General features: G+C 41.4%; 1 protein-coding gene across 4 annotated transcripts in view; it reads right to left on the minus strand.

Annotated features, from left to right (window-relative positions):
- NAP1L4 (nucleosome assembly protein 1 like 4) overlaps positions 1–12,181 on the minus strand; it is a 50,188-nt gene that overhangs the window by 20,421 nt on the left and 17,586 nt on the right. For all 4 annotated transcript variants that reach the window (XM_063289358.1, XM_063289356.1, XM_063289359.1 and 1 more), the window contains exons 8-10: positions 10,521–10,592; positions 8,130–8,269; positions 3,245–3,390 (exon numbers count right to left, since the gene is read on the minus strand). In XM_063289358.1, coding sequence (XP_063145428.1) covers positions 3,245–3,390; positions 8,130–8,269; positions 10,521–10,592 — 358 coding nt within the window. The remainder of the gene's footprint in view (positions 1–3,244; positions 3,391–8,129; positions 8,270–10,520; positions 10,593–12,181) is intronic.

Here is a 12,181-nt window from a genome sequence, read left to right on the forward strand (position 1 = left end):
ACTGTCTTATCAGGGTTCAGTTGAAGCCTGTTGTTCCCCATCCAGGCCCCCACAGCCCCCAGGCACCTAGAAAGGGTGGAGACCACATCACTTACTTCACCCGGGATGGAGATATATAACTGGGTATCATCGACATATTGATGAAACCTCATTCCATGGTGACGGATGATCTCACCCAGCGGTTTCATGTAGATGTTAAATAAGAGAGGAAAGAGAACCAAACCCTGCAGCACCCCACAATGGAGGGGTCGAGGGCCGGATCTCTCCTCTCCTATCACCACCGATTGATAATGGCCCTGGAGGAAGGAGGTGAACCAGCACAAAACTACACCGCCCACCCCCAACCCCCTGAGCCGCCCCAGAAGGATACCATGGTCGATGGTATCGAAAGCTGCTGAGAGGTCCAAGAGAGCCAGGATGGATGCACTCCCTCCTTCCCGCTCCTGCCAGAGATCATCGATAAGTGCGACCAATGCAGTCTCCATCCCATATCCTGGCCTGAAACCTGACTGAAAGGGGTCCAGATAATCTGTTTCCTCCAGAATTCTCTGGAGTTGCAACGCAACCACTTTCTCAACCACCTTTCCCAAGAACGGAAGGTGGGAGACAAGGTGAAAATTGCCCAGTATAGTAGGGTCCAAGGATGGCTTCTTGAGGAGGGGGTATACCAGTGCCTCCTTAAAGGCAGCCGGAAATACCCCCTCCCTCAAGGATGCATTAACCATCGCCTGGACCCAACTACAAGTCACTTCCCAGGCTGATTTTATCAGCCAGGAAGGGCATGGGTCAAGCTGACATGTGGTTGCATTCACAGTCCGGAGAATCCTGTCCACTTCCTCAAGCCCAACAGGATCAAACCATTCCCAGATAACAGGGTAAGTACATTCCCCTGGCATCTCCCCAGACTCTGCTTCACACTTAGAGTCCAACTTAGAATGGATCTGAGTGATTTTATCCTGCAGATGCTGTGAAAACTCTTCCGAACGGCCCTGTAGGTGGGTCCCTGGGTCTACCTGACCCAGAAGAGATCGAGCGATCTTGAACAGGGCCGTCGGATGGCATTCTGCGGATGCAATAAGAGCGGAGAAATACTCACCTTTCGCCGCTCTTACCGCCACAAGGTAGGCCTTAAGAGCGGCTCTAGCTTGTGTTCGGTCAGATTCAGTCTTCGTCTTCCTCCAGTGATGCTCCAGACGTCTCTTAACCCGCTTCAAAACCCTCAACTCCTCCGTAAACCACAGGGAGTGACGGGTCAAACGAGGCGAGAGAGGTCGCACAGGCGTGATCCTGTCCAAGGCCCCAGCTGCGGCCCTATTCCAGGCCATGGCTAGGACCTCTGCTGGACCATGCAGCAGGCCCTCGGGAATAACCCCCAGCTCCCTCTGAAACCCTACTGGGTCCATCAGTCACTGGGGGCAAACCAATCGAATGGGTCCAGCCTCCCTGCGGAGTGCGGTGGCACAACAGAATCTCAGAGTCACCAGGGCGTGGTCTGACCATGACAATGGGAACAGATCTAACTCTCCCCTCAGATCACATTGCCACTGCTCCGACAAGAAAACCAAGTCAGCGGTGTGACCACTGTCTCGAGTCAGGTCCCCAATAATCTGGGACAGGTCCATAGCTGCCATGGTAGCCATGAACTCCCAGGCCGTCTCCGAGGCACCTCCCAGGGATGGCAGATTGAAGTCCCCTAGAACCATAAGCCTGGGGAACTCCACTGCCAACCCCGAGACAGCCTCCAGCAGCTCGGGCAGGGAGGTTGCTATGGAGCAGGGAGGCTGGTACAGCAGCAACACCCCCAACCGTTCTCAGGATCCCAGCTTGAAAAACAGGGTCTCACAACCAGCCACTTGCGGAGCAGGGCCCCTGAAGGCCACTAAAGATTCTCTGATAACAACTGCCACCCCTCCTCCCCTGCCATGATGTCTCGGCTGGTGCCACACTTGAAACCCGGCCGGGCACATCTCGGAGAGGGCTACTCCCCCTTCCGAGCCTAGCCAGGTCTCGGTGATACACGCCAGGTCTGCCCCCTCCTCTGTGATTAAATCACATATGAGGGGGGCCTTGTTGTTCACTGACCTGGCATTAAGGAGCAGCAGCCGAAGACCAGGGCTCGCAAGGATCTGTCGCCCAGGGCCTGGGTATGACCACGGAGGGCTGGAACACGCCACCGGTAATAAACACCGGGGGCGTCTTCCCTGAAGATGGCCTGCCCTTCGGGTCCCGTCATAACGTCCCCGGCCCATCACCACCTAGATGGAATAGCCCACCCCACAGCCCCCAGTTTCCTAGTCCGGTAGCCTCCACTCCCGGACCTCCGGAACTCCTGGGCTTTTACCATGCTATGCACTGCTTCATATGCTCCATTCAGTTCTTTAAACTTCTCACTTCTCTCTAAGAATCTTCCGAAATTTTGCTCATTACCACCGTTCATACTCTTGTAAACATCCTTTTACAATTAACAAAACTTGCTGTGGTTTTTTTACTGTTATAGCATCATGATTCACTGTTAATAGTGAACACGGATGATGGACTGCCTATCAGATTGAAAGCAAAATGAGCTACTCAGAAATAAGGCAACAGTTTCTAAAATGCTGATGCCTCTCCTAAGCATTCAAGCAAATTTCAAACTAAAGAACAGACACATTAAGCAGCTTAATTGACCTTTCAATACTAAAAAATGTTGTGGGTAAATGGGACAGAAATTTAGACTCATATTGAAAATTGATTAGCATATATTTTAACTTTGTACCAGATTATGTAGGTAAGTTTTAGGATCAGAGGAGAGAGATCCCTGTCAGAAGCGTAAGTGCCTGTCCTCTGCATATTACAGCAATTGTGCTCAGGTTGAGTTCATGGCTTGCAGCCAACCCCTGCCCTATGCCTTTTTCAGCATCACAAGGGATTTTTTTTTCCAAAAGGATAACCTCCCAAAAAACTAAAAGTGATATTTTGTGCCCCAGAAAACACTGCAAGTACATGATCCAGGCTGACTACACTGCTATCACAACTAAGTCCCCATTCTAAGCTGGGGAACAGTCAATTATTTTTGCAACTTTTAAACATTCTGATTGTTAAAATTTGCTTTGACTCTCAATACTAAACTTTACAAAAGCTATTCAAGCCTGAAAATATTCCAAAGGGGAAAAAAAAATCCCATTCAACTGCTTTGCTTATTTTTGTTACATGGAAAGAGTTCAGTATTAATAAATAAGGGCAGAATAAATTGAACCAATGTTACCTTTAATTGGACTGAAGAAATTAAAAAATGAGTCATTAGGTACTTGTTTAGTAATTGTTCTGACAGTGCCTCGACCCTTGTGTTTCTGTTTCTTCTTTATTGTTTTTACTGTGACATTTTTTCCTTTCTTCCAATCAATAGTGCATCTGGAGATGAATTAAAATTATATATCAGTGACATTAAAGAAAGAGAAAAGATTTATTGCTCAAGCTACTATTAGCCTTGATGATAACACTATAGTAGTATTAGCTACCTCCAACCACATATAAAAGAATGTGGAAAGGAGCCAACAATACTACATAGAGAGAGGCATTAAGAAAATTTCAGATTTCTATGTCATTAAACTACAATACTGAAAATAAAATGACAATATGAAGATGGCATTTAACTGATTCTGAAAATGGAATAAGCAGGCAGTAAAGAAACTTTAGAATGTTTCGTAGGCAGCAGACAGTGAATACTCGCAATAGAAAGATATTTTCTATAGCAAAGCTGAAATAACCAAATTACTGCTTAAAATGCTGGAAAACTACTCTATCACAAGTCCACTATCCAGATACTACTAATTAACTTGATTCAGTAAGAGTTCAGTATCTACCTCAGGAAAGCTACATCTACAAAGGCGAATCATTCTGAATTGCACAACAGACTACTAAAAACATAGGAGGCTGCTATATACTAAGTCAGACCATCTAGCTAAGTAGTATTGACAGACTACAAACAGCTTTTCTGAGTTTCAGACAGGAATTTTTCCAGTCCTGTGTGGAAATGCCAGAGATCAAACCTGAGATCTATCACTGCCACTGAGCTAAAACCCTTAAGTACATTTGAATTTGTAACAACTCTTGAAGCTTTGCTTGTAGCAAAGAAATTTCTCCATACTACTCATTCCTGCTTTGCTTCTCTCTTTTGCCTAAAAGCTCAAATTAGAATTAAAAGGAACATGAGAAACACAGGAAGTCCTTGCTTAACAACCACTTGTTCAGTGACTGTTAAAAGTTAGGCGGCGCTGAATGAGTGGTAGTTACTTGAGTTCCGGCCACCCCAGACCCTCACGGTCACAGTGTTCGTGATCTTGGTGCATGGCAACCATCTCACACTTATGATTGCAGTGTCCTGCAGTAACGTGATCGTCATTTGTGACCTTCCCTGATGGTTTCCCACAAGCAAAATGAATGGGCAAGCCAGCAGGAAAATTGCAGGTCACTCCTGTAAGTTGCTCCTGCCACTTTTCTCCCAAGGAGCATGGCTACATCCCAGCTTCTCGTATTCTGCAATGTGCACAACTGCAGCACCCCTGTGCTCAGTAGTAGCCACCCCTGCTCAGCCGCCCCTGCTCCATCCACACAGCTTCCTGCACCGAGCAGCAGCCACCCCGTGCCCGGCCATGCTTGTGCTGCCACAGCCACCTAAGTGCCCTCCCACACTTGGGAGCGGTCACCTCCACCTGGCCGTGCTTGTGCCACGCCACCTGCCCTTGGGAGCAGTCACTCCCCACCTGGGCAGACCAGGCCAGCACGCCCGCCCATACTGCCCAGATGCCACCCCCCGCCTGGCCGTGCTTGCACTGCAGAAGCACTTACCCACCTGCCAGCCTGCTTGCGACTTCCTGCCAGCTTCCCCACTGACTTTGCTTGTTGGAAGCTGGAAGGAAGTCACAAGGAGGTCCTTGCTTAATGACCTGAAATCCTCGCTTAATGACAGCAACAGGGATTGCCATCACTAAGCAATGTGGTCACATGATGTCACACTTTACAACTGCATCGCTTAGCAACAGAAATTCCTGTCACAGTTACTGTCGTTTAGCAAGAACTACCTGTACTTTTTTAGCGGCTGCAACCGTGTGCTTAAAAGTATACTATAATGCTATGCTGATCACTTTAAAAATATTTATCAACTTTTAGTTCCTACTGCCTTGTTTGAATCCCAAGAATTAAAACTAGCATTACATTAATACTTTAGTAGTCTTATTGATACAAAGGACTGGAGCAGGGAGTGGCTACAATTCTGCATGTAAGAAAGGGTAATTATCAAGTCAAACAAAGGAGACACTACCACAAGAGCTGACAAGAGGAAGAATCCCTTCGTAAGGTAGGCAATCAGTGGAACAATCCCAACAGACAGAGTGACAACCAGAAACAAGTGATGCGGACATATGCTACACCACTGGGACTGAAAAACCACTTTCAGGCCTTCACAGAGGAAGCAGCTCTAAGCCTTCAAGGGAAGGAAAAAAAGACGCACTATGGAACAAGAGATATGATGCTGAATCCCTCAGAGGCAGAGAGGATGCAGCTGCAACTCAACAGCAAGAAAAAATGTTGCTACTATGAGAACTCAAAGCAACCTGTTGCTCCAATTCAATACTTTTGATTATGAAGTGTGCTGTCTGCCAGGAGCAAGCATCACAAATGTGGAAACTTCCAAAGCCAATCAAATTCACTGACAATGATCCCTTCTTACTAATCAGTATGGGACAAATTATACTGCAAAGAACAACCACAGTCATATCACCACAGACTTCAAAAATCTAGGAAATAAACTCAACACTTGGGGGCTTAGCGATGTTCTCATCTCTCCTTCTAGTCCACAGAAAAATACTGGAAAAGGAAATATCAGACTGCTGACACAAGATGGGTTGTATCTCAGAAGGACTGATAAAGCTACGTTCGGCCAAAGGACGGTGAACTTGATCAGAAGAGCTTTAAACTGAAACTTGTAGGGGCCAAAAACAAAATCTTTGAAATATGGACCAAAAATAAAGGCTTCTCTAACATACAAGGAGGTGGGAGTCTTGCTTTAATGAAGCCTATTAAACTGCTCAAATATCAGGAGAATTGGTTCATAAAGTTCATGACCACTGTCTATACACTACTACTCAAAATATAGGAAGTAAACAAGGTGAGTTTGAACACCTACTATAGGAACACAAATATATTTAATAGATATAAGAGAGACCTGGTGGGCTGATTTCCATGACTAATATACAGTAGTTAAGGATACAATTTCTTCAAAAGGTTCAGAAGGGAATAGACAACTGGAACGAGGGGGAAAAAACTGAGGGCAAAAGAGCAGCCAATGCAAATGCACAAAAAGCACAGTATGACCTAAGGTTAATAAAGGATGCTAACAACAACAAAACCAGCTACTTCAGATATGTTCAAAATACAAAGAAAAGAATCAGTATATCAGCTGCTCAATGAAGAAATGTTAACAGGTAACAAAGAAAAGGCAAAGCTACTGAACTCCTATTTTGATCCATCTTCTGAAACAAAAAATGTGTTTTCTGTCCGGAAGTTGTGAAGAGCAGGATGAAGGGGCAGGACTGAAACTTGCTACTGATAAAAACATGGTTGGGAAATATCTATTTACTCTATGTTCAAATACCCAGGACCAGCTCAATTGCTGATGAAAGAACTAGCTGATGATCTGACATAACCCTTACATATTATCTCTGAGAAATCCTGACAAATTAAGAAATGCCAGATGATTAGAAGAGACAAACATTCCTATCTTTTTTCTTTTTTTAAGGCAAAATGGAGGAACCACGTGACTGGAGATCAGTGTATGTAAGCACCTTGAAAACAATGTGGTAATTACTAGACGTCAGCATGAATGTGTTAAGAACAAATACTATGAGACTAATTTTATTACACTTTTTTGATTGGATAACTCAACAGAGTGTGGGAATACTAAAGCCAAAGCTTGACTTTTGACAATATCAGACAAAGTATCCTATGACATGATCATTAGCAAGCTAATTAAGTGTGAGCATGATAAATAAGTGGATACATAACTGGCTCCAAAGTTATGGAGTATTCACCAATGATTTCTCATCAAATTGGAGAGACATATTGGGAGGGGTGCCATAAGGATCAGTCAAGGGTCCTCTATTCTTCACTATTTGTATTATTGACTTGGATGAAGAGGTGAAGGGAACATTTATCAATTTTGCAGATGACACAAAATTGGATGAGACAGCTAATAACCTAGAAGACATAAATAATATTCAAAATAATCTTGATAGGCTAGATAAATAGGTTGAAAGAAACAGAACAAAATTTAACAGAAATAAATGCAAAGTTTTTCACTTAGGAAACAAAAATCAAACGCACAGGCATTGGATGGGGGATACTTGGTATGGTATGGCATGGCACCTGTGAAAAAGATCTCAGACTATATGCCAGCAGCATAATTTGGCTGCAAAAGTTGGTCCTTGCAATTGGTCAATATAAATATGTGTGCAATATATAAATAAAAGTGCAATTTTAGCTGCATCAAAGAAGAAGAAATAATTCCCAAATCACAGAAATAAACTATTCTATTTTATTTTGTTACACATTGAGTATTGTCCAGTTCTAGGTATTGTATTTTGAGAAGCATTTAAAGAAACAAATTCAGAGAAGGACAACGAAGATGATCAGGGGACTAGAAATCCTATGAAGAGAGACTGAAGGAGCTGGGCATGTTTAACAATGAGAAGAAATGATAGGGGAACAGGGAGGGAATATAATAGCACTCTTCAAACACTTTAAAGAATGTTTCATAGAAGGAAGTCAAGTCCTTTTCTCTAGCATTCCTGAGTCCAAGACATAAAATAATGGTGCAGGAAGGCAGTAAGAGCAATGAAATCAATTACCCATAGAAGACTCTGATTCACTGAATGTTTATTTTATTTTATTTTATTTATTTTCTATCCTGCCTTTATATATAAAGCCCAGACTCCTGTGCTGAACAAGCGGACTGAAAAGTAACAACTATTACCATTTCCTTCTCTACCACTCATATTATCTGGCAGAATAATTTACCCTATTTTATGTATTTTATGTTGTGACCACATAAAATCAGATTAAAATCTAAAAAATTCTTTAAAACATTTCCTTACCCCTCACAGTCAACAATTTCAGGACCTTCGAATGAAAATGGATCCGTCTTATCTGGTTCTGATTTCATCTTGTAGGTTTTTGTCAGAACTGAATTAGTAAAGTAGTCATTGGGTTCAAAGTGAAACTCTAATGTAAAAGACTAAAAGAAGTTCATTATTGTTCCAAATATCACAATTTTATGGCAGATAGATGAAAAACAATCAACTATGAGTACAATAGAGTATCTGAATTGACAATCAGCAGCATGGCAGATGAATAGAAACATGTGATTATCAAGTTATCACAAAATAAAATGGTTCACATAGTCAAAAGATACAAAGACATATGAAAAATGTCTAAGGGATGTGCAAACCTTTCCAAATCAGTTCTTTGGAACAGGCAAGAGTCCATTATAAAGTATCGGTTTTGAATTGCTAAAACACAGTAGTTCACATGGAACCTTTAGAAGGTGTTCCTAGTTGCCTACCCTAATGTGCGCATGCACAGTCCTTTGTTTACTATGACAAAAATGAAGTGGCTCTGTGTGGACACATCTGCAGATAAACCACATGGTAGCTCCTAAAATATGTTTATGAGCCTGGAAAAAGGTTTAGTATTTTGAGAAGAGGTATTTTGTATCACTACCCAGCATTCTGAAACAGTTCTACTGAAAGACTTGCAAAGTCCTGTTAACCACTTGTTTCTTCATCCCAGAATTCCTTTAGAAAATCCTGCATCTATAGCCACCCCTTTATTTCTTCTTAAGACTGACTATATGAAGATCTTTTCCCCTAGTTTCATTTTATTTTTCCGTTGCTCAGCAGCCTACTTAAGAGTTCTGGAGAACTCTGAAGCTTGCACATATTTTGTGAGATCAAATCTGATGTAATAAAGATATCACCCTAATATATATTGTTTGGCCTGCCTTGAAGGAACTGGTGCTTCATCCCCTCAAGAGACCACTGCTCACAGCTCCTGCTTGAGGAACAGGTGGCAGCCTTGGCCAGGAGAGCTTTCACACAAATATATCTTGTGCACCAGTTGCACCCATTCCTGGACTGGGAGGCACTGCTCATGGTTACTCATGCCTTAATCACCTCCCATTTGGACTATTACAATGCACTCTACATGGGGCTGCCCTTGAAGAACATTTGAAAGCCTCAGCTAGTCTAGAGTGTAGCAGCATGTGCAGTTTTGGACACATCACAGTATGCCCACGTAACACCACTGCTACGTGAGGTGCACTGCCTCCCAGGAGGCTTCTGGCTGTGACCCTTAAATCACTACATGGCATGGTACCAGGTTACATGTGCGACCATCTCTCCCTGGTGATTTTTGTCTGCCCCAGCAGATCTGGCAGAGTGGGCATGCTACCACTGATAGAACAGTATCCTCTGGTGGATTCCCAGAAGCGTGCCTTCTCTGTTATGGTGCCTGCCTTATGGAAAAAGACTCCCTGCTGAAATATGCACAGTTCTGTACTCTACTGGCCTTTCGCAAGGCCATGAAGATCTGGCTCTTCCCCCAGACATTGGGGTCAGGACATTAGCATGGAGACTCTGGCATAAGTGTATATGTCTAGTGATGCTGTGTTTTTGTTGAGCCTCTATGCAGTTTTTTTTGGGGGGGGGGTTGCCACCCAGCGGTTCTTGGATAGCCATATGTTGGGGGCTATATAAATTGAATAAATAAATAATAAAAGTACAAAGATTAATGCAAAACATTTATAAAACAGATAATGTTGAATTACAATATAAAGATGGGCAGGTTATGCTTCTAAGCAATCAATAATGGACCACCGAACTATTGTTTCTACCTCTAAAGACCAGGTTAATAAAAGGACCTTAAGCATATTTCTATAAAATCCGTTAACTGCTGGTTTTAATTTTTAATTATTCATTTAATACCTTTACTAATTCTAATTTATGTAATTCAAAATGCCATGAGATTTGTTATAAAAACATAGTATGAATACACAGATTTTCTTGTTCTGAAATAAATTATTTAATTACAGAATACTTATTTCAGCATAGGTATACAGAGTATTTAATAGGTCTACATCGTTGTTGAGGTGCTTAGCTATTAGCACTCCTAGGAAGTAACACAGGGAACATTTGTCCTGTTTGTTTATGAAAATACAAGTAAAACTATTTTAAAAGAGGTTCAGATGTTTGGTTCTTGGTTTTTAAAATGGTCTTCATTAACTATCAGTAGCAGTAGGTGGTGCTATTGTGGCACTATATTACTGTTTAAAAGGATTGTTCCAATATAGCAGCATCTTGGGAAGTATGGCTGAGAAACTCAAACTTTCTATATGAAAACCTAATATAATTAGATAAAAACTGAAAACTTCCATGCTAAAATAATTAACACCCAATTTATATTAATATTTAAAGTTAAGCAGTACTAACCATAGGCTGTCCTGGCTCAGAAAATTTCACTTTAATGTCTTGCAGGTGTTTCAGAATAGGCTCATCATATTCCTAAACATGAATGGAAAATTTATTATCAAAATGAAATAAATGGGTTACATTTCACTAGAGTAACAAACTATTCCTATGCAAAATTTCAGCTTCACCTCTGTTCTAACAGTTCTTTCCTTAACTCTTAAACCAAATACCTTCTAAATAAAATGCAAAAGACTGAACAGTTTGACTGTTACCATCAATGGCATACTAAGTAGGCATTTACAAAATGTTTTGATCTAAACTGTTCTACATTCTAAACATTTCAGGTGCTAAACAGCCATCCTAAGTATGAAACAGGCTTTTTCAGGCACTTTGGAAGTGTTCTGAATACGAAAGCTGTTTTTGGTTCAAAGCACTTCCAAAATGCCCCAAACTGCCTGTTTCATGCTCAAAGATCTGAAATAAAATGTTCTACACAAAATTACTAGGTGAATGTCACAAGCAGAAGTATTTTAGCTGTACTATCAGCAAAACAGTAGCCCAATTCTACCATGCATTCATATGTACCTTATATGTTGTACCTAAATCTTACCCAAAGGCTGAGATTGAACATGATATGCTAGCCAGAGGTGAAAACTAACAAAATATAGTGAGGCGCTAATTCTGACCAGAAAAAGAAAAAGACTGGCTCCAGAAAGTATTAATAAAAAACAAGGTTTGCTAATTTCTCTAAGCAGTGCTTATATTTGGGGAGATAATAGGAAAACAAGAAAGCAAAAATACAACTTGGATTATCTCAAAAATTTTCTTGTATTTATTCACAGAACAAAGACCCAAAGTTGTATTTCTTGCTTCCAAGCGGGAAGCACCATTAAAGCACCATTAAGCAAAAATATTACTTCACTGAAACCAACACTACAAGAAAAATATATGGTACATCACAGACATCTACTCATCAAGCAAATACAAAATCACAGGTTCATTACATTTCTGTTTTTTTGTATTTGTCAACTCACTATGTTAAAAACTCTAGAGTGGAACAAAATACTACCTGTCTTTAGGGTTACGGTGCATTAGCTGAACTTAACATTCAGTTCACTCAAAAATACCATTAAGCAAAAATATTACTTCATTGAAACCAACAGTTATTCTGTACTGAACAGTAAAAAATGTAGCCATAAGGGCATTTTTAAAGTTGCTTCACATGCTCACTCATGTACCAAATATCCAGGAAGACACCCTCTATACCAAAAGCCATGCTGGCTAGGGAATTCTGGGAACTGAAAATCACCCACCTGAAATTGCCAAGGTTCAGAAACTCTATTCTATGTAATCACTGAGAATCATGGGCCCCCAGGTAGTAAATCCCAGTAAGCCTAGTCAACATAGCTGAGATCCAAATTTGGGAAGTACTTTTCCATAAAAATATTTGCCAGGGGATTTACTCAAAATTTTGTAAGCCTATTTCATACAGTTTTAATTGCTAATACATAGAAGTATTGAACATCTTATTTTCCTTCTCCTTAGTTTTTAAAAGTGATCACTGTAAAAGCCTTGCCATATGCAAATAAACATGAAGAGTCCTTCGAATACTGAGAAAAATGTTGAAGTATATTCAAAACTGAGAGTCATTCTTTCTTATTCTCCATTAAAAGCAGAGTGAA

The sequence above is a fragment of the Candoia aspera genome, chromosome 1 (assembly GCF_035149785.1).
Source record: "Candoia aspera isolate rCanAsp1 chromosome 1, rCanAsp1.hap2, whole genome shotgun sequence".
Taxonomy (NCBI): domain Eukaryota; kingdom Metazoa; phylum Chordata; class Lepidosauria; order Squamata; family Boidae; genus Candoia; species Candoia aspera.